A 24,173-nucleotide genomic window follows, 5' to 3' on the forward strand; every position below is an offset into this window, starting at 1 on the left:
ACACACACACACACACACACACACACACACACACACACACACACACACACACACACACACGTACACACACACACACACACACACACACACACACACACACACACACACACACACAAAAAATTACCTTAAAGCAAAAAAACCTCTGGCATTACACTCTGTAATGAATCTTTATGATATATATATATACTGTATACTGTATATATAGAGGTTCTCTGCTCTCTTACATCATTCTCCAGGAAGTTGAACATGCTCCTCTCAGCCAGCTCTCTGCTCTCGTCAAACTTCTCCACAGCCTGCCGGATCTCCTCATCTGGGATTTTTCCCTGACGCTTTTTCTTATAGTCAAAGTCTAACCGGCGGCCCTCCAACTTCTTCAGGTGGTGCTGCAAACACAAAGAGGAATATGGTAATATAATGCATCGACACATGTCTAAACACTTCTGCAAACATACTGCCTATACAGTACAGCCTGTATGTATTGGCCTACGCTCACAGACACAACAATAATGGTAACAATGCGAACCTACACATCCTACATGCAGAATGCAGGAACATGCCTGTTTTGTTTTATATTCTCATTTTCCATTTTTCCATTCCTTGTTTGTCAAATGTGTGTGACCGTTGATTGCAGGTGGCCTTGGTCCAGTTGTTTCCAAGTGGGCTCTGGTGCGGTTTGTCTTTACAGGATTCTGTGACAGTGTGAAATGTATTAGCCGGATTTTAAAGCAATTTCAAATTTTAAAGGTTATTCCGCAAAAGCGTTTCCATATCCCGTTTAGCACATTAAGTCTCTTTCCACAAAAAATCCACCTCATGTGAGTGTAAAAAAAAAAGCACAATTGAGGAAGTTTTGTGATCTAAACCCCAAAGAAAATCTCTGGAAGATCCTTGGCAACAAAGTAATGTGTAAGAAACCCACTCCAGTTAGTGAACTATGGAAGAGACTGAGCCAGAATGGATGCAGATCAAAGCAGAGCAGTGTGAGAAACTAGTGATGTCCTGTGGGAGCAGATGTGCTGAAGTCATTCAAAGCTGTGGCCTCTACACTTCCTGTTCATTTTTGAATCCTAGAGAAGAAAACATTGTTGAAATCTTCTCTTCTGACACAGTGGTTACTGTTCTCTAATTATGATCACGGCTTTTTTTCCCACAAAATAAAGGTTTTTTGTTGAAGTGCAAAAAAAACATTCTTGCACAGCAGTGGTATAGCCACAGCTGATATTCTATCAAAAAAATTGATTTAAATTGAAAGCATAGGTATCAGATCAGTGCTCTGTATGAGCAGGTACATTGATCTGAGGAGTACATATAAGTAAATTTTGTTTTTAAATCCTTCTGTGTTTTTACCTGCAAGCAAGAAACAGTTTTAAAGAAGGACTTTTATTTTAAACTTAATATTTTTATGGTGTGGTATTAATAGTTGGATCAAATGAATTGAAAACTACATGCATTCTGTAATGACATGAAGGAAACAATCAAGGCGATGCAAGCTTACATTGGCCTAGCAGCAAGTCACAAACAGTTCTTGCTACACCCTGGAAGTGTTGTCACACTTCCCATCTGTTGCAAACACTGTCAGCATGATTAGAATTTGAGGGTGAGGTTTTGAACTTTGGACCAAAATCAATAGTCTCTCATATTGTAGTTTGTGTACACTGCCAATCCTAAATAAAAAATAGAGTTTAGTTACAGAGCACAGGCTGTCATGTACCATGATCTCTTTGAGGTCCTTGTCCTGTAGATTCTGCAGGGGGTCAATAAAGTTTTGTTTGACACTTATGTCCAGGGAGTCCTTCACATCTGCCATCTGCCTCATTGCCTCACCCATGTCCATCAGAGCGCAGCCTGCAGCACAGACAGACAGACCACATGTTTTCAGCAGGGCACTGTAACATAGAAATCATTTGAAGACATGCATGAATTGAATTAAATCATGTCTAAGTTTGAGCCTCACAAGTGTGTTTTGTGTGTCTGTGATAGAATAGGAATAAAGTAGGGATGCAGATACTGATAGCGATATCTGATATCGGGCTGGTATTGACTCTAGCTGGATCAGATATCTCTGAAAATGGGGCTCATCTTTTTAATTTGATTCTTAATTATTTAAATCAGAAACAACAACAATTCAGTACATTTATATATTTGTATTTACTTTTTACATTCTGTATACAGGAGAGCAGCGGTAAGTTCAGAGTTTTGTTTCAAAATACATTATACATGCTTATATGTGTATGTATGTAATATTTAATTATAATGGAGTGTTACGACCATAGTGGTATTGATCGTTCTTTGTTGTTATCTCTGTTCAATGTGATAGGCCTACATGTTATCTCCAGGATGTCTGCCCGGGTTCAGGGTGTCGCTGTGTCATGTGCGTTTGTGTAGGCAAAAAGGTCTGTTTTAGAGCAAGGCCGTAACTGGAGGATTGATGTAATAAGAGAGTCCTTACACATAAAACAAAGCACCAACAACGTAGTTAGTGAACCCAGAGTTTATTAAAAGAGTGTTTTAAAGACTTACCTACTGGCCGCTGTACCAGCTCCTCTCATAGTAAGTCCATTCAAGTGGATTACCAAAGTCAACCCAAAAGGAAGGAGCCCATTGGTGCTTCGTGTGTAAGGACTCTTCTCATGCTACTGCAGAGGTTTGCTGTTATTTTGAGCAGAATTAGTGGTTAAAAAAGACCTTTTAATGCCTTCACCGTACTGCCCCGAACTAATCAGTGTGCTAGCTGCAATCGACAGTGAGCCACTGTCCGGGATATTTCAGTTAATAGTTGTTACACGAAAAAAATTGTGAGTGTTTGTGCCGAAAAAGACCCAGAGATGATTTTACGACGGAATTTTTACTTTAAGATCCGAGATTAAAGCAGCACCCTGGGCAGAGAGAGACAGCCCTTCGCATCTCTCAATAGTCAACAACAGCCCTGTGTTAGAGGAGCGGTGGCTGAACTGTGTTTATTTGAGAACGTCAGACAGAACAGCCCATTTATTAAAAAATTTGGGTCGAAATCGGGCTCGGGCTCATATTTACTGTTAATGTGTCGGCGGGCCAAGCTCGGACCGAACATGCACGGGCTCAGGTAGGGTCGGGCTTGATTTCCTTGGCTCGATCTAAGCTCTAGTTTAGGGTTTAAGGGTTTAAGATTTTGTGGGCGGGGTCTGAAATTATGACTCAGTGATGCACTGAAGCCACAGAGACAGAAAGTCCCACCCACAGCATTCTCCATTGACTTTGTATTGTGTGAGGGTGCCTCCTTGTTAATTCTGTCTGATAGCAAAAGACAGAAAAACACTGCTGTGTGGTGGGATGTACTACCAAGAGGATAAAGAACCAGAACTATGTTTTTACAAGCTGCACAGTCCAAAAACGGAGCCTTTATGAAGCCAAAAGGGGATGCAAGCGCTAGCTCAATGCTGACACATAATGGGAATTACCATTAACAAGCTACCAGAACTTAGATTTGTGATATCAGTTGAATAGCTCAGCTTCAGGTTCGCACAGAGTGCAGAAATAGTGATCCAGTCAGATGCAAAGTACGGGAAAGTGTTTTTATAGAACCAGTGGCCTCATTCATAAAACCGTGCGTAGAATTCTTCCCAAAACAATGCGTTCGCACAAAAGCATATATGTGCTGCAAAAAAAAGAATTTGAGATTTATAAAACTGTGCCACGCACATTTGCACGCAATCTTTCCTTTATAAATACCGATAAATTCCAACCAGCGGTGAATTGTGCGGGGATGATCTCAGCCCAGTGTCATACCACTTTTCCTCCCACTATCTTCCATAAATGGCATATGCTAAATAGCTCATGAATATGGACGCTATCTTAATGAGGACGTTACATTGACTGACGTGAGGAAAATGACACAGAAGGAGGCTGACGAGAAGGAAATGGAGGTGTTTTATGGAGGTTGAGCACAGCGTTGTATTGAGGCCTCAGTAGAGACATTTCAAATAAATATAAACAGAGAGAGTTGTAACAATTCACCGCAGCTGTGAATCAAGTCAACTCAACCATCGTATATTCAAATATAAAATATCAAGGGGTTTAAAAACTGTGTATTATATGGCAGGTCTTAATGTGTTTATAAGTGAGAAAATATGATATTCCAGAACATTATTTGAGACACATGAGATCCACACATCCTTCCTATCTCAGCAGGGTCAAATTTGACTGAAAACAGATACCGTATTTTTCGGATTATAAGTCGCAGTTTTTTTCATAGTTTGGCCGGGAGTGCGACTTATACTATGGAGCGACTTATGTGTGAAATTATTAACACATTACCGTAAAATATCAAATAATAGCCTGGGCTATTATTTATCTCAGTCACGTAACAGACTAGGCGTATATCAGCAATAGTCACACACACACGTCAACCAATCAAAATTTGGCTGGGGCGGGTCATGGCAGAAGTGCATTGTGAAATAAAGATGCTACCTGCTAATGCTTGAGCTAAGCAGCGCATTGTCTACCTTTGGAGTTGGCGGAGTTGATCAGAAGTGACACCGAGGAAGAAGAGTTCAGTGGATTTAGTGATTAGGAGTGAAAGATTGTTTGGTAAACATATAGTATGTTCTATATGTTATAGTTATTTGAATGACTCTTACCTTAATATGTTACGTTAACATACCAGGCACGTTCTCAGTTTATGTGTCATATAACATACACTTATTCAGCCTGTTGTTCTCTATTTTATTTTAATTTTAAATTGCCTTTCAAGATGAAATGTCGTTTCTTAGTGTTGGATTTTATCAAATAAATTTCCCCCCAAAATGCGACTTATACTCTAGTGCCACTTACATATGTTTTTTTCCTTCTTTATTATGCATTTTCGGCTGGTGAGACTTATACTCCGGAGCGACTTTTAATCCGAAAAAATACGGTAAATGGAATCATTTCATAAACATGTAGACTTGATACTTAATTCAATTCAAACTGCATCTTAACTGAGTGACAACAGTATAGTCCTATGTTAGTATAGCCTTTCCACAACTACAACTAGGCTTTATACAGTGGGAAATACATTTGCTGCCTATATTATATATATTATTGTATAGTGTTTATTTTGTGTGTTTTTTCTGCTGAGTCAGCTGTATTTCATGGTGTTTCCATCAAGTGTCGATGATTCCAGAGTTGGAAAAACTTTGCGGAGCTCTACTCACGGGTGATAGTTGGCATAGGAATACGCACACTTCTCCGCAAATAATTTTTCTATAAATACCAACGTTTGCAACCAAACATTTTACCACACATTTCTGCCTGTCTACGCAAGGTTTTTGTGCACAGCAGGCTTTATAACTTAGGCCCCTGGTAAGGAAGGAATGTTTGTTCTTAAGAAGATGGCTCATCCTGTTATTTTGGTCAATTTCAGTAACAGATGACAGAGTTGCAAAGGAATGTAAAATGCATTACATTGTTTTGCTTAGAATTTTGCAGAATCTCATTTCAAGACCTTGTGCACCTGATAAATAATACTTCTCAAATACGGTATTGGCAGTTTGTTCTGAATGAAGTTTGGACCGTATACACTGCAAGCATGTGCATGTGGCTGACATTACAAATCTAAATATAGAATGAATGTGTCAATGCTCTCTCCAGTCAAACTGCAGGAATTAAACAGTGACTGAGAAACCCATCATACAGGCCTCTCTGCAGCCCTGGCCACTGGCTACTATCTAAGAATTTCTGGAATTTGAGAATGGGTACCAAAGACAGAGTCCTCTCCCAGGTCATGGCCGTAGCGCAGCATGCAGTCTCCCAGCAGGCCTTCAGGCTGAGGGTAGCCAGTGGTCTTCACCTGCCCTCGCATCTTCGACACTGTGTTCAGCATGTTCAGTTTGGCTCGAGAGGCTGCAGAGGAAAACAACGGATATACCACATGCTAGATTCATTTTGCAAGACAGGGTTGTAGTGGTAAATACAATGAAAGCAATTTTCAAGTCAATTCAAATCAATTCTATTTTATTTACAGTGCCAAATCAAAACTAAAGTTATCGCAAGACACTTTACATGTAGAGTAGGTATAGACCACACTCTATGACTTATTTATGATTTACAGAGACCAAACAATTCCCCCATGAGCAGCAACAAGTCACACTATCTTTAATAATAATAAAAATAATAATAATTATAGTTATTACATACAGTATTAATCCCGCAATCTGGTGCACACAGTGGTGAAGAAACCTTCCTTTTAACAGGCAGGAATGTGGAACAGACCGAGCTCTATGGAAGACGGACATCTGTCTCAAGCGGTCAGGGAGAAAGAAAAAAGACATATGATCCATTGTTTTTTACCTGGGTTAGGCTGGAGGTATTCTGTTGTTTTAGACAAGAGGTCACACACGGATTTGTTGGTCACTTCAATTTTCTAATGGGAGCGAGACAAGAATGGTTAAAAATGAAGATCTGGCAGGTATGTGTATATTATCATTCTATGGGGTAATTGAAATGTCAGATAAAGATTAGATGATGTTATCCAAGCTGAGCTCATGGTTACATATGACAAAACAAAAATAAAAATGGCAATGGTGAATAAAAAAAATCAAAAGCGTGACTGCACAAATAAACTAATCAAGCTGATCCCCAGAATATGAAGGTTGGGGAGCCACCAGAATAAAAGCCTTTACACAACAACTCTGACGAATAAACAACACGAAAACACAAAATGCTCGCCTGTGAATATTTACAGCTCAACAGTTACACAGTCTAGGACTTTTATTGTGAAAAGTAAGAAAGGAAGGGGTGGACTTATGTGCTACCTTTGTCAAAGTTGAAAGGACTAAAGATTGCTGTCTTGAATCACTACTACGGAGCATCTGTGTTTCTGTTTTACAACCCTGATTTCAAAACCAACCCCAGATGTAATTGAAAAAAACACAATGTGACATTTTAAATGTTAAAAAAGGAAAATTAAGTGTTTTTTTAAAATGATGTCATTTAGAAATTGATGGCAGCAACATGTTTGAAAACAGTCGACAGGGTCATGTTTACCACTCTGTTGCATCACCTTTAACAACACTCTGTAAGAGTTTGGGAACAGAGGAGACCAACTGCTTTCATTTTCAAAGTGGACTGTTTTCTCATTCTTGCTTGATGTTGGATTTCAGCTGCTCAGGTTCAGGTTCTCCTTTATCCTATTTTATGTTTCATAATGCACCAAACATTTTCAATGGGTGACAAATCTGGACTGCAGCAGTGGTATAGACACAGAAGATATTATATTAAATTTTGAACAGTAAAAAATGTGTGTGTGCGTGTGTGTGTGTACTGTGAACCTTCATTCATACAGTTTATGGTCTAAAGTCTCTAGTTTCAAGTCTTCTTCAATACTTCCACAGAAGTAGGAGTTTAAATGAACGGCTAAGCCCAGAACTGTTATGATGATTTGATGATAATTATGGTATGATTGTGTTGAGTACGTTAGGTTGAGGATGTTTATGTTCTGTAGATCTCAGTTTATGGTTTAGCTTTAGTTAGATTTATTGTGTGTTTTGTTTCTTGCATTTATTCATTTGTTAATAAATGTTTGTGTTTACCATATGTCTGTTTATTTAATATTACACAAAGATGAATGAGCCAGCCTCTACTAAGAAAAGAACTTTAAAATCCTTCAACTGACTAAACTATTACATTAATTGTTGTTAAACCTTTAATTAATAGTTTGGTATATTTCATGAGACTTTATATAGTTTTCACTTTTGTCTCTTAAGGGGGTGCCCCTGAGGAACTCTGGTTTAACTGCAGTAATATATATTATTAGCTTTGATAATTATTGGGGATAGCTAATATTAACTGATTAACGGTAAGTTTAGTGAGAATTCTCTCATAATGGGATCGTGCATCAAGGCCCTACATATGCACCCGGCATGAAGCAGCTCATCATGGTTGGTTTGAGACCGACGCACTTCACGCCCAGTGCCCATGTTGTGTAAGTAGCAAATGTACTTGTGCCCATCTGTGCGCCCATTGGTGTGATGGTCTGAAAATGAGGTTTAGTCAGGAGCATTGTTGCTGGATTGCTATCTTGAGGCAGAAGAAAGGCAACAACTGACCAACAAAAACCTCAGTCACATTTGCTGATATGCAGTCGAATGGAGTTGTTTATGTGACAGAGGACGATGGAAAGACACACTTCCACTGTTTAAATAAAAATGTGCCTTCTCCAGCGCAGAAACTGTGTTGAAGTTGGCACAGTAATAGTCCTTTGTTCTGCGTGTTTGTTGGGGAGATTAGAATTCAGGAAATCAATGACCATCACCAAAGTCCCCCCAACCTCATCAGCTGAAAAACGAAAAAAAGAGTTGAAAAGGATGTTCAGTTGGGAAGCTCTAGTCTCTGGCCATTACTATATGAAACCACCCCAGCACTACCACATGTAACACTATACACTCATCATGATGACACCATGTTTAGTGCTGAGCAGACCTGTTCTGAACTCACCCTCTCCATCTCCATGAAGTCTTCATCCAGCTTCGTCCCCTCTGCCCCACTGATCTTTTCACTGAGTAGCTGCATAAAAAGAGAGCAGAGAGACAATCATGGAGGACTGAGGAATATGAAGAGACAGGTGGAGAGTAGAAGAAGAACATAGCGTTAACCTAAAGCCCACGAGTGTGTGAGTGACGTTTCTACATTATATTGTTGTACACAATTAAGACACAACTTTACAATCCAGTGCACAGTACATATAAGTGTCCACTATGAAATTATGACTCTGTTTTGTGTAAGTATACTGTAAAAGATCGGCAAATAATTTGATGAAGTGCTGTGATTCATTCCCAAAATGTTTTCTTCTTTCTTCCATCTAAGAGAGTAACCCAATGTCATGTAAAAGGCCACACCCCCTCGCCGGTGAAAACAAAGGAGAAGACCTCAGTTTTTATAAAAAATAAATCTGATTTAATTTGAGGAAATACAAGTAACATTTCCATATCTATTGATGGCAGAAGGATCGCAGAAAGATGACAGAATGATGCAGTGAGTGTAAAGACAGTCCATTTTCACCCTCATTAACCTGAGGTGGATGAAACCTTGGCTGTTTGTTTTCTTTCACAGAGCTAAACTAAAACCACAGGATATTAACGACAAAAAGAGGGATGGTTGTCATAGTTTTGATTACCTGGTGATTCAGTGAGGTAGAATAAATGTGTGGGTGTGTCATCTCCTTTACCCACTTCTTTTCCGGTAAACTACCTCTTTGATTTTTTACATATAACGGTAATCATCGCTCTGCAATGACCAAACACACACACACACGCACGCACGCACACATGCACACACACACACACAGTTACTTCTTACTGTTCAAAATGTAATAGAATATCTGCTGTGTCTATACCACTGCTGTTATTAAATTAATTAAATTAGAGAACCCTTTCAGATCCCTCCCAGTTATTGGTGTTAATCTGCACCTGGTAACAATAGACTTAATTGTTGGACACGCCCTATTTATCTGCAGCTCTCCTGGTTACTTTGTAAGATGGTGAGCTGCTCTAAGGAGACTGAAACCCTGAGACAGCAGGTTGTCCAGAGGAAGGCCAAAGGGATGACCCTCTCAGCCATCAGAGAGAGGTTGGCCATTCACAGTCTGTGATTTCAAGAAGATTGAATCTTTACAAGGACACAGATTCATTAGTCTCTCCAAAAGGCCGGTCGTCCACGTAAAACAAGTGCATCAGAGGACAGGCTTATGAGAAGACTCTCTATAGGGAATCAGTTCATAAATAAAAAATAACAATATTCCAGAATAAAAAAAAAAAAAATGATTTAGGATCTTATGGAACATCTCTGTTTACAGCATAAAAGAGTGTTTGCCTGTGTGGACTACATGTTTTCTGTGACCTAAAAGACTATGCAACCTCTGTCCAGGTCAGAGTAACTCTGTATGAATTAACTGATTATCAAGAATGCCTGTGCTATCTTCACATTTTCCTCCCGTGTCATGTTAACTAGGGCTGCCCCCGACTAAGAATGTTCCTGGTCAAACAGTAGTTGCCATTTAGGCCTAAATGTTTAGAGAGAGGTCAAAGTCCTAAAACAAAAACACAGACAACACCACAAAAACAAGTCCACAGTGCCGGGGATACGCATTACTAAATCTCTAAATGGGAAACAAATATTTAAATACAAAATAAAAAATAAACATTGTGCTTTATTGAAGAAGACTTGAAACTAGAGATTGAGACCATAAACTCATAATGAAATGAATGAGGTAATACATCATGTAAGAAGCTTAGGCTCATTTTCTCATTGACTTCTATACAAACAGACAGGCAGTGTATGGTTAGCTTACACTCACTGGGGTGACCTGGGAGGGGTGGAGGAAGAGTTTTCTATACATTCACATCATAATCAGTGTGAGTAAGAGATTTGCATTTAGTCGTTTAGTTAAATGATTGTAATTTAGGATATGAGGACATCCACAATCACATGTGTGTATTAACAGCAGTCATACTGTTCACCTTGCATGGTTTTAAAAGCTGTGTCAAACAGAGAAATAGGACTTTGACACAATTGTCTCGCAAATTTAAAGAGGATTAAAATTATGTACACACAAATAGGGGACTAATACTGAGAGATTTGGGGCAGTAGGCCAGCTAGGAAGAAACCTCTGATTGCAGGTCAGTCACTGGGTTTACGTTCTCCAACTTTGCTTTCTGATAAAGCCACTTTCATGTCAGTCTACTTCATAGACCTCTACCTCATCAGTGATTTTCTACATTACCAAGACAACCCCAGACAGGAGCAACCACCTACTTCTGTCTATTTCTTTGTGTGTGTGTGTGTGTGTGTGTGTGTGTGTGTGTGTGTGCAGGGGGGTATTATATATATATTATATTATATTGTAATCATTTAATGAAAAACTGATGAAGCCCTAACAGCATCATGTGTCACCATACCTAGGAATGGAAGGAAATACCAAAGATGAGGATTTGAACTTTATGCAGCCCTCTCAGCATATCAAGCAAAATACAGGGCCTTCCCTTAGGAACAGTTCAGTATGGTAGCAGCAGGTTAAATAAGGGCAGACTATGATGTAGGGTGCTGCAGCACAGACACTATCCAGCTAAAAGTAGTCCAATTTAGCAGCTCCGTAAACAGCACAATGTTTAACAGGGAGCTACGACGAAGTGGAAGATCCAGGAGATCGACTCGACTCAAACCAAGACTTGAGTCATCGTGACTGCCGTGTATGGGACAGTCTTCAGGGACAGTAGGCATCATATATGGAATAGAAGATTTAATGGAACTGCATTGCAGATCCCCAAAGAATTTAGAAGCAGGGCCTTGATATTGGCAGACAGCATAATAAAGTCAATAGGAACCTTAACCCATGGTTGATGTTGTTTGTGTCACAACACACACCCCTTCTTCTCAGGTTCGTATGTCAGTGACATCCAAACCCAAATCATACACAATACTGCAGGTACACCCGTCATTCCACAGATGATTGTTCATTTCTAGATTAATCTGGACTCTCAGGACATATAGAAGGCAAACAGCCTGTTTATGACCGCACAGTCCTTTTGTTTAGCATAAAACATGGCCGACCACCATGTGATCCATCAGGATGACACAGCTCACAACAAGGTGTTAAAACTTTCCAAGGCGACCCAACTGTCAGCTTCCATTGGTCAAAAGCCTGACCCATAACTGATGACATCACCAGGTCTATAAAACCGTAATTTCTTCTTCCTCTTTCCTCTCTTCTTGGTCTCTTCTCTTGCTTCTTGACCCTCTCCACCTCCCCTCATCATCAGAGTAGAACTGCCGGGAGTAAAAAGCTGATCGGCAGAGACGTGAGTGCCTGCCGTTTTACCCATCAACTACTGGTTACACATTGGTAACCTAAGCAACAGGATCTACCTGGCCTTCCTCTGGTGTTTAAGAGCAACACAGGAAGGGTTGTCTTACCAACGTTTTCTTCAACCCAGTCTTCTTAAGCAACCCAGACTGGCATCTAAGAGCAACATCTCCTCCCTCCATTCCATGGTTTGGTAACTAACTGCAACTGGACATTAAATGTAATTGTGACTATGTTGTATGACGTTTATGGTTGTGATCATGCTGATTAGGTTAATGATAATTATTTTAGCAGTGCTGACACACAGACACAAGGTCTTTGCCTGCAAACTCACACTTTTATCTGAAGTGATTACAAACACATAACTGGGATATGGCTTCTAAAACATTGAGAGCCCGTCCAAACGAAGACATGTTTTCCTGTAACCCCAAAACTTAAGTATTGTTCTGGCCGTCCATCCACACACAGCCGGCGTTATCAGAGCCTGAAAACAGTATCTTTTAAAACTGGGTTTGAGAAAAAATATCACAAAGCATTTAAGCCAAAAACCTTTCCAAACAGATTTGAAATAGTTTATGCATTTGCATCCACCTTGTGCCAAATGCAATGGACATTTAACAAAACGCTGCCTAAAGCAACCTGTTGCCTCTGCTGACTGTGGTTTCTATTTTATTCCTGCCCCACGTTCAAAGTGCCGCGATGTACAGAAAACAGCTGATCATGAGGTGAAATTATGAATTACGAAAAAAGACCTCACATTTAACTAACAAACCTAAGTTTGAAGGAAATGATTCTCACTGACGTGTGTGGTTTTGGCAGCAGGCGGCCTCTGTGAAGTGACGCCGCTCCTTCCTTGTTGAACACATTAGTAGTCCACGGTTGCAGGGGACATATACCTGTTTTTTAGGGTCATATTTTACAGCTTGTTCCACAAATTACATAAATAAGTGTGGCCAGACAGCGTCGATGCGACACAATAGCCTGACGCTCATGTGCTGTTAGGACATGGTAGTTTCATTTTCATTTTCAGCCATGACTTCCTGCTACAGGAAGCCACTGCTTGTAGTTCACTATGATTGGTTGATTGGCAAGTCCTCAGGGCAGGCATGAGATGGACTAGCCAATAGTGTGATTTGGCTGAGAAGAAAAAAAACAAACCCTGATGTGTCTGTGCAGAGCATAGAACAGCAATGGCTAGAATGTGCCCTTGAGACGATACTTCGATCTCTCTGCTTTGGTAGATCGTCAACACGTTCTAATCCTTCACCATCTAATATCGTCACAACGCCTACCCCTAGTTTCATCTCGTCGCAAATCTTTGGTCAGAACTAGGCTCCTATGTAGGTGTTAAGTGCGTTAGTCGGTCACGCATCAGGTGTCACGACCCTATGCTCCTGACCATTGTAGCTTCACTCAACACCACACCTGCATCTACAAAGGTTAAGTCAACTAGATAAGGTGGAGTGCAAGTTAGGCGGGCAGGTACGCGTTTGATGTGCTATGTATTTTTGATATGCTTCACCCTGTGTTTGTTTGTGTGTGTGTGTATGTGTGTGTGTGTGTGTGTGTGTGTGTGTGTGTGTGTGTGTGTGTGTGTGTGTGTGTGTGTGTGTGTGTGTGTGTGTGTGTGTGTGTCCAAGGCTCAAATACAAGTGCTGCAAGCAGTATTAAAGCTGTAAGCACCAAGTGGGTCAGAGCCTGGATAAAATTAGTAGCCTCAGAGTGGAGAAATGAGCAGTCTGACTGCCAGCGCCTTTCTAGGACAGTGTAGGGGGCAGCGTGCTGACTGAAATGAACAGGAAGGTACTACTGTACATCATTATAGTCTGGTCCATGAAGTCACTCATGTAACATAAGCGAGTGAGATACAAAGAAAGATGGATCGATCTAATTTCTGTGTGTTAATTACAGAGCAGAGACAGCACATAACTCCCACTGAAACACAAACGACCATTTGCACATTTCTGTTCCTGTATGGGTTAACATGCAAGAAGAAAATTACATCGTTTTAAAGGTGTTCATCTCTAAACATGAAGGTTGTTGCCAAGTCCAGGCTTTATGCTAAGCTAACTGAAAACACAACCTGATTCTGGCTCTGCACTTACAAATACATGAGACTGGCGCCTATCATCTCATTTCATTCTTGGAAAGAGAGCAAATAAGTTAAAATGCTAAACTATTCCTTTAATATTCTGGAAATATAGGCAGGTTTTCCACATCGTTTCATTTACTCCAGGAAATGTACTAGACGCATACAAGTTATAATCAGTATTTCTTATAATAATAATGATAATAATAATAATAATAGTAACAATAATTATATAATACAAATAATAATAATAATAATAATAATAATAATAACAATGTCTAAAAGACATTGGGTGGCACGGTGATGTGATGGTTAGCACTGCCGCCTCACAGCAAGAGGGCTCCTGGTTTGAGTCTGGGCTGGGGCCCTTCTGTGTGGAGATTTTACTTTTAGTGCATAACTTAAAGCAGTGTTTCCCATTATATTGGCGTAACATCATCCTAGGTTCTCTTTCGGCAAACACACTAATCAAATAAGCCATCAAGACATTTTTTCCGGAGAAATCCCAGACAGTCGCTAACAGTAATTAACGTTATGTTATTAATGTAATGCAGCTAACACTAACTAGCTCGGAGCAGCAGGGTGAAGGCTCTCAAGTGTCACTCATTGAGCGTGACAGTCAAACATTTTGGTATTTTATCACGTGCTCCCGGCACACATTGAATTTCTCACAGAAAAACATTTTGTAATAAGCTGCAGTGCAGTAGCTGCTCTGACTATGGAACCAGCAGGAATTAAGTTTGTCTCCTCTGGAGCTCAGTGGAGCTGCCACTTACCAGCCAATCAAAAAAAGACGGGGGCTACACAGTGGCCAATCAGAAAATAGCACTATTGTATCTGGGTAAGATTTAACACAACAACCAATGAAAAAAGCATAGTTTTATTCATGTGATTCTTTTTTTTTTGTTTCTTAACTTTATTCACATAAATAGACTTACACCAGTGATTACTGTTCAATCTTCAAAGTATATAACAATAGTAACAGAAACAATGATGCCCGAGGTAGTGCATCTATCCTAAATAAAAGAAAACACTGAAGTACATAAATCATTACAGATCAAATTCATTAGATTCAAGATTCAAGATTCAAGATTCAAGATTCAAGAAGCTTTATTTATCCCGAGGGAAATTATTGTGCAACAGTTTCGATACAAAGGCGGAAAAGGATCAGAGTAACAATAAGCATAAACATAAATCAAATCAAAATAAAGCTAACGTCAGATAAATCAAGCAATGAACCAAGTGTGACAGAGTGCAACAGACGTCGTGGTTAAGCGTAGGTATATACAATATACAACAATACGCAGCGTGCAGTTTAGCAGCAGATTGAAATAAAATAAGTACAAACTAAATAAGTGAGAAGGAGCGATAAGTTATAAGTGTTAAAAATGTTAAAAATGTAGCAGCATGTCCTACAGAACTAAGTGACAGTATGGCACAGTGGAGTGTAGCAGCATTTCGTACTTAAGTAAGTTACAGTAAACCACAGTGAAATGTAGCAGCATGTCCTAAAGCACAGGAAGTATATCAGCAGATAGTTACAGTAAACCATTAATAAATAAATAAAGTGATGTAGTGATGGTATAAAGTGACAGTGTCGAATAGCAGCATTACTTACTGAAGTAAATGACAGTACAACTGAATAAAGTACAACTGAATAAAGTGATGCAGTGATGGTATAAAGTGACAAAGTGACATTTTCAGGATACAGTGTCTCCACTGTTCCTTACCTGACTGGGGGGAGATGAATTATAAAGTTTGATGGCCGCCGGAAGAAAAGACTTCCTCCGGCGTTCAGTATTACACCGAGGGAGAATGAGTCTATGGCTGAATGTGCTTCTGCTGGAGGTCAGCAGCTGGTGGAGAGGGTGAGAGTTATTTTCCAGGATGCTGTGCAGTTTAGAGAGCATCCGCCTCTCAGACACCGCCACCAAAGAGTCCAGTGTGACCCCCAGGACGGAGCCAGCCTTCCTGATGATCTTACTGATCCTCTTTGCGTCCGCTGCCCTCAGTCTGCTGCCCCAGCACACAACAGCAAAGAAGATGGCACTGGCTACCACTGACTGATAGAACATCCTCAGCATGGTGTTACAAACATTGAATGACCGGAGCCTCCTCAGGAAATAGAGACGACTCTGGCCCTTCTTGTAGACAGCCTCAGTGTTCTTGGAAAAGTCCAGTTTGTTGTCCAGGTGTACTCCAAGATATTTGTAATCCTGGACAACATCCACAGTCAGTCCGTTGATGGAGATGGGTGTGGGGGCAGATTTACTCCTGCGGAAATCCACCACTAGCTCCTTAGTCTTGGTGGCGTTTAGAATCAGGTGATTAGCTGCACACCAGTCGACAAAGGAGTCCACAACGCCCCTGTACTCCTCCTCCTTCCCCTCACTGACACAGCCAACAATTGCAGAATCGTCGGCAAACTTCTGCAGGTGGCAGGACTCAGAGAGGAACTGAAAGTCTGAGGTGTACAGGGTGAACAGAAATGGGGAAAGAACAGTACCCTGTGGAGCTCCAGTGCTGCAGACCACGGTGTCAGACACTCCGTCCTGCAGTCTGACATACTGTGGTCGACCCGTCAAGTAGTCCGTAATCCAGGAAACCAGGGGAGGGTCCACCTGCATCGCCGTCAGCTTCCGTCCCAGCAGAGCAGGCTGGATGGTGTTGAACGCACTTGAGAAGTCCATGAACAAGATTCTCACTGTGGTCCCCGCTCTGTCCAGGTGGGCGCAGGCACGGTTGAGCAGGAAGATGATAGCATCCTCCACTCCTAGTCTCGGCTGGTAGGCAAACTGTAGAGGGTCCAGTGATGAGCTGACCAGGGGCCGAAGAAGTGAAAGAACCAGCCTCTCCAGGGACTTCATCAGGTGCGACGTCAGCGCCACCGGTCTGTAGTCTTCTGAGGTGCTGGGACGCACCTTCTTTGGTAATGGTACCAGGCAGGATGTCTTCCACAGCACAGGGACCTTCTCGAGACTCAGGCTGAGGTTGTAGATGTACTGCAGGACTCCACACAGCTGGATCGCACAAGTTTTGAGGACCCTCGGGCTGACACCGTCGGGACCCGCTGCCTTGCCTGGGCGGAGTCTGCACAGCTCCTTCCTCACCTGCTCTGCAGTGAAGGTCTGTCTGCTGTGTGTGTTGGTGGGGGTGGAGAGAGGTGATGGCGGGGGGGGGGGGACAGGTAGGGCAAAATCAGGAAGGAATTGAGGGGGAGGTGTCAGCAGGGTTGGAGGTTTGGAGGTGGGTGGTTGTAGAGGAGCCGTGGGGGGGTGGTCCAGAGCCCTTTGGTCAAATCTGTTGAAGAACAGATTGAGCTCATTGGCACGTTCAGTACCACCTCCTACCGTCTGGCTACCAGATGGTTTGTAGCCAGTGATGCTCCTCATGCCGCTCCACACGTCCTTTAAGTTGTTCTGCTGGAGTTTGTGCTCCAGCTTCCTCCTGTATTTGTCTTTGCCCTGTTGGATCCTCTCCTTCAGCTCCCTCTGGACCTGCCTCATCTGCTCTCTGTCCCCCTCTCTGAAGGCCCTCTTCTTCGCATTCAGCAGGACCTTGATGTCTCTGGTGACCCACGGCTTGTTATTTGGGAAACAGAGTACAGTCTCTGTAGGAACAACGCTGTCCACACAGAAATTGATGTACCCTGTTATGCAGTCCGTGAGATCATCAAGGTCCTCCCCATGTGAATTACAGAGCAAATCCCAGTCTGTGAGTTCAAAGCAACCCTGTAAAGCTTCGTCAGTCTCCTGTGACCATCTCCTCACAGTCCTGATGGTCACAGGAAGCCGCTGGACTTGGGGCTTATACAGGGGCTGCAGATGGATGAGGTTGTGATCTGATCTTCCAAGAGGAGGAAGGGCAGTGGAGCTGTAAGCCTCCTTAACATTAGCATACAGCAGGTCCAGTGTCTTGTTTTCCCTGGTGGGACAGTCCACAAACTGCTTGAAAGTGGGCAGTGTTGCAGCCAGAGTGATGTGGTTGAAGTCCCCAGATATTGCAATGAATGCGTCTGGGTGCCGTGTCTGAAGTCCCGCGACGACGGTGTGGATGACGTCACTCGCGCGCGCCGCGTTTGCAGTCGGAGGAACGTAAACAACCAGAACGATCACGTGTGAAAACTCCCTCGGCAGATAGTATGGCCGCAGACTCACGGCAAGCAGCTCAATGTCCGGGCTACACACACGCTCCTTTACAGTAACGTGTCCAGGATGACACCACTTGTTGTTAATAAGAATAGCAAGTCCCCCACCTTTCCTCTTGCCACTCTCACGGTGACTCCTGTCCGCCCGAACAGTCTGAAAGCCGTCCACAGTTACGTTCGAGTCCGGGATGTCCTCGTGGAGCCACGTCTCCGTGAAACACAGCACACTGCTCACACGATACATCCACTGAGTCTTCACCAGGCCCGCCAGCTCGTCCATCTTGTTAGCCAGCGACCTTACGTTCCCCATGGTGATGGAAGGGAGAGATGGTTTATATCTCCTCTTCTTTTCCCGTTGTTTACGTCCAGCCTTACATCCCCTGTACTTTCTCCTCAGTTCTTTGGGGATTTCAGGCCTCTCCCGCATTAGCGCCGTTGGTGCTAGCGACAACAGCTGTTCACGGGTGTAAACAATGGAGCCGCCGCATTGTTGCGTCCAGACGGAGACGCGGTCGGCAAAAATCGTCCCAAGAATGAGACAAACGGACAAAAAACACGTAAGAAAGTTCACGAACATAGTTGGCTAAGGTTAGCACTACGACTTACAGGAAAAAGTACTAATAAAAAGACAGTAAAATAAGATAAAATAGCAAAAAAGTGCGGAAAGGAGAGGGAGCAACTGTTGCTGGCTGCCGCTTTACACAGCGCCGGAACCGGAATGACACATGTCTTTGGTTTTCACAACTTTGCAGTTGGTGCAGTACTTTAGTGAGTCTAGGTAGGAGTTAAAATAAGAAATAAAAACAATGAAATCAGGTTTATGGTTTTCAAATTTAGTGGTATGTCTATAGAATTTACCTAATAATAAAAAAATAATCATAATGTCACTCTTGCCTTTCTTCAAAACTTGAGCCCTGCCACTAATACTGTTCAAAATAACAGCAAACCTCTGCAGTAGTATGAGAAGAGTCCGTACACAGAAAACAAAGCACCAACAATGTAGTTAGTGAACCCAGAGTTTATTAAAAGACTGTTTTAAAGACTTACCTACTGGCCCCTGTACCAGCTCCTCTAATAGTAAAGTCCATTTAAGTGGATTACCAAAGTCAATCCAAAAGAAAGGAGCCCATTAGTGCTTTGTTTTACGTGTAAGGACTCTTCTCATGCTGCTGCAGAGGTTTACTGTTATTTTGAGCAGTATTAGTGGTTAAAAAAGACATTTGAATGCCTTCACCATACTGCCCCAAGCTAATCAGTGTTAGCCACCTTCTGCTGTTAGCGCCTCTACTGGGTTTCTCCGTTTATAGTTGTCACACGAAAAAAAAATCTCAATGGATTTTTTACGAGTGTATTTGCCTGGGGCGATTTTATGCCCAAATGTCACTACACTACACACTCTTTTTCAGTACACTGAAATACAACTTTAAGTATTGCAGAATTATTATCTTTATTTTACTACATTAAAGTTGTTTTACATCTATTTTGAAGTATTGTTAAATATACTTTAAATTAAACACAAAAGGTAAAAGTATAATAATATAGTACGGTAATATATTTTCTATTTGTAATATATTTTGACCTCGGGCAGTTGGAGACTAACTGGTGAACAAAGTGGGGCATTTAGCAGCTAAAAAGCCAGACATTAATGCATATCCTGGACTATTATCCATGATCATTGCACATATTCTTTATACTGTTTACACATCCCCTCACCAATATTTTTGGAAATCCTGCACAAAACCATACAACCTTCATTCTTCCAAAACTGTTATATTGTACACCATACACTACTGTAACATTTGCTATAGTATCTGTTATAGTACCTTTTACCAATTTGTATTCTATATTTATGTTCTTGACTCTTATTTTTATTTCCTCCAAATATGTTTATTATATGCACAAAAAAGGAAGGAAAATTGCTTTTACGTGAAAACCTACTTTCAATAAATCTTTATCTCATCTTATCAATCAATCTCTTTTGATTCTGAATATTGGGGTTTCATCAAGTGGACACAAGAACCACTCCAAATGAATGGTCATGTGTAACTGAATGTATAATTAAGCAACTGTTTTCTTACACATTTGCCTTATGGGGTTATCATCAGAGCATCTCTGGGTTAGATCCATGCAGGGGGGATAGTAGTTTTGACAAATATTGAATACTGAAGTCTTTTAAGATTAATCTTTTTGCTACTGTGAAGATTTTCTTAGATGAAACTGCAACCTTGACACTTGAGTTTTTATGGTGTTTTAAATTAAAGGGAGAAGGAGCAAGCAGCAGTGCTCACTAGGACAATCAATGATCCAAGGCTTGATGCATTAGTACAAGCTGGAGCAGCAGCTGAGCACTGGGGAAACAAATGAAGGGGGGCGACCCTGCACACATATGCCACTGAATCTATACATTAGAGCTGCAATTATCCTGAGCATTGAACCAAGAGAAAAAAACAGGCTCAGCATGCACTCTGAAAGTAAAAATGTTCAGGTCAACAGGTGCTTTGACGTGAAGGGACTCTCCCGCAAGCTGCTATTATCACCGACAGGATGTCTTTTAAATCCAAGATCAAAGGAGCCACCAGCACTGCATGTTCCTTTACACTCGTTTCTTTGATTGTGAGACTGTGTTGTTGGATCTGTGTTCCTTCTTCCCACACTCAGGCCTGGGGGACACATGCTCTGCTAGTCCCTTCTTCTGTAGAGAGCATGCAAGCATGCACGCACACGCACACGCACACTGTAACAAGAGTACACATTACTATAGAGGATTTCTCTTTGAGTTCCCATACTAGGGCTGTTATGGTGATATTGTATTACATCCTTAAAATAATTTATTTTAGTAATAATAACATTGTAGTCATTAACAACAATAACCGTACCTAGGCACTGCAGGTTATTTAAAGCATTAAAGATTTAAAAAAAGGGAAAAGTGACTTGGGCATTTTAAGGGGTCACTTGACCTCTGACCTCATGATTTCAGTGGTAACACACACATCCCCCTTTACAGACATGCCCACGGTACTTTGCTGTGCATCATCCCCTCTGTCTCCCCCCTTTCCTGACATTCTTCAGCTGATCTAAGAAAAAGTACAAAAAATGTGTTACTACTACTAATAATAACATCAGTCCACTAAACAGTGTTGAATGTCATAAATTGGGTCTGACTTTAAAGCTGAGACTCTTGTGGATTCAATGAGTCCAGTTGTCTTCATGTGTGATGAAGTTAGTTCCCATAGGAGTCTTTTCATTGTAGTGAGAGCTCACTGTATAAAATGAGCTGTTGTGTCCACAGACTGTATACAAAGATATGTAACACATCTCCTCTTCCTCCCAATGTACAAAGTTGAAGCCAAAATATCCTGGATGAGGACGGCACCATGTTTTAATTTTGCAACCAGTCTGTGCTGTATTAATAGCGGTAGAGTCCCGTCATGGAAGTGACGGTCATACACCCAACCGACCAATTACAAAGTGATCACAACGTTTCATCACATTTTTAAGGCATCCAATAACCAGGTAAAACCAAACGTACAAGAAAAACAAACTAGCCACCAGTCTATGGTTGTGACCTTTAGGATAATCACAGCCTCACTAAACTTTACAACCACAAACTGGAAACAGAGCATTCAGAGGATGGCTTTCCTACATATACTTACAATAATTTCTGAGCAGTTTTCACAACACAAGTGCCTGTCTTTCAATAACTGGAAAAAACGCAATTCTTGCAGAAATCTCTAAATGTCAAGTTTTTGATTTCAAATCACAGTTTTTTTTATGGTGTTCTTCGATTTTTGAGGGATTTCTTATCATTTTTAAATACAGTATAAAATGGTCAAACAACACAGCTTTCATATGATTTATACCACTTTTTTAGGTGGAGATAGCAGGTCAGCAATGGTGCTATAACACAAAGATCTCCTGCCCCAGATTAAAAAAGACAACAATGGGACACCCCACTCCATCCCCTCAACTATAGCTTAAGATATATACCGGCATCTCATCACCAGGGTGCTCCTGTTGGGCCATCTCCCCTGTTTAATATTAACAAATGGCCCACGCAGTCCAACACTGCTCAAAGATCAGTGCAGATCCAGGAACTACCACCACTGTTAATCAGCCTTTCAGCTGGTTACCTATTTAATTCAACAACCAATCTGCCCTGCTAGACAAAAGCCCTGAACAAAAGTGAAGTGTGAGGGATAAGTTGTGAATCACCAAGAAACGTAGCCTGATGATCAGATGACTACTGCTGACGATATACCGCTTTGTTAAATGCTGCTGGGGACTGGCACTGGTGTCATGCCAGAGTCAAGAATATCCGGCAATCAAGTCGTGACGTAACACCCAAAATATGATTTCCAGGTCCAAGTCGGTCCAAACCTCGTATTTCTACAACGCTGCAGTGTTGTGTTCCCCGTTGTTTGAACAGATCTGAGTTTTTAAAAAACAGTGTAATTGTCATTTTACCTCTTTCTGGTGATAGTAGTTGTTCACATCAGGCCGTTGTGTCTGTTTTGTTTAAATGGTGCACTTGGACCCGGAAATCGTATTTTGAGAGGGTGTTGCATCAAACTTAGCCGAATAAACACCAGACTGGCTTTTAGACGTTGTTGAGAGCTTCGGGAAATAAATGGCTGCAAGACAGACATTGAGCCTGTCATCTTGCTGTTGGATTAGTTAGTGATATCAGCTGGCTTCCTATGTTTTGTGTTGTTGCATTTGTTTGATGTTTGAGTTGTTAGCATTAGGCATCGATGATGGATAATTGATCGTTAAGAATCAATCTGACGTCTGTATCAAATAGAATTTGTGTAGAGAGTCTGTTTTACCTTCCTCCCCACTCTCTTCCTCCACTACTACAGAATACTTCAGGTCATGCAGTACCATTCTAACTTATTATCATTGTTCCTATGGCGAATGCTGTAAAGCTTTCCTGGAATACTAAGGGAATGATCAAAGCGATCAAAATCAGTAAGGTCCTGACACAGTTACAGCACCTTAAGGGGGATGTGATGTTTCTGCAGGAAACACATCTCAAATCAGCTGACACCCCACGTATTAAGAGGGCGTGAATGAGCCACTTATTCCACCCGAAATTTACAGATAGAGTTAGAGGGGCAGCCATCATCATTCATAAAAAGGTCCTGTTTGAGCCGACAAATGTAATCCTAGATACTGACAGCTGCTATGTCATAGTTTCGGGCTCACTCCAGAACTCCCCAGTGGTCTTAGTTTCGGATTATGCGCCCACCTGGGTCGATGAACAGTTTTTTAAAAGGCTATTTGCCAAAATCTCAAACACTGACAGTCATCGCATTATCATAGGCGGAGACTTCAATCTGGTGCAGGATGTGCACTCTTGACAGATCTTCACCTACACAGGTTACGCTATCCAAATCAGCACACACAGTAAAAACATATGCATCACAGTTGGGAATTTCTGATCCTTGGAGGTTTAGAAATCCCCATGGTAAAGCTTTCTCTTTTTCCCCTTGTACACCACACATTCTTCCAAATTGATTTTTTCTTACTCGATAACAACTCCTCGACTGTGTGAATGCATGTGAATATCACTTCTGACCATGCTCCTACCACAGTTGACATTAGTTTTCCACAAGATAAAATTCCACATTCACCATGGAGGTTCAGTTTACACTTACTGTTGGGTGGTAAGTTTAAAGATTTTGTTGCGAGAGTTTAATGACACCCCTGATGTCAGCAGAAGCTCTCTGTGGTAAACGCTTAAAGCTACTATTCTGGGACAGGTGATATTCTATATTTCTCAAACGAGAAGGGCTGAATGGGCGAGGCTGGTGGAAATTGCAAAGGAACTGATAAAAACTTGATGGAACTTACTCCACCTCTCTGTTGAAGGTGAATGAAGCGATCAAGTCTTTCTAAACAAGGAAATCTCCTGGTCCCGAGGGTTTTACAGTTGAGTTCTTTAAGGCATACTCGATGCTATTGGCTCCCGTCCTTGTGAGAATGTTCAATGACACTGCCAACGACCTTGTATGAGGCATCTATTTCATTGCTCCTGAAGAAAGACAGGGATCCTACTTCATGTTGAAGCTACAGACCGGTCTCACTCTTAAATGTAGATTGTAAGATCCTTGATAAGGTCC

The 24,173-nt window shown here is 41.4% G+C and overlaps 1 protein-coding gene across 2 annotated transcripts in view; it reads right to left on the reverse strand.

Moving 5' to 3' along the window:
• sh3gl3a (SH3-domain GRB2-like 3a) overlaps positions 1–24,173 on the reverse strand; it is a gene marked incomplete at both ends in the record, with an annotated part of 61,549 nt that overhangs the window by 8,133 nt on the left and 29,243 nt on the right. For both annotated transcript variants that reach the window (XM_083913295.1, XM_083913294.1), the window contains 5 exons: positions 225–383; positions 1,712–1,845; positions 5,716–5,859; positions 6,307–6,379; positions 8,452–8,520. In XM_083913295.1, the coding sequence (XP_083769421.1) occupies positions 225–383; positions 1,712–1,845; positions 5,716–5,859; positions 6,307–6,379; positions 8,452–8,520 (579 nt within the window). The remainder of the gene's footprint in view (positions 1–224; positions 384–1,711; positions 1,846–5,715; positions 5,860–6,306; positions 6,380–8,451; positions 8,521–24,173) is intronic.

The sequence above is a fragment of the Echiichthys vipera genome (genome assembly GCF_963691815.1).
Source record: "Echiichthys vipera genome assembly, chromosome: 1".
NCBI lineage: Eukaryota > Metazoa > Chordata > Actinopteri > Perciformes > Trachinidae > Echiichthys > Echiichthys vipera.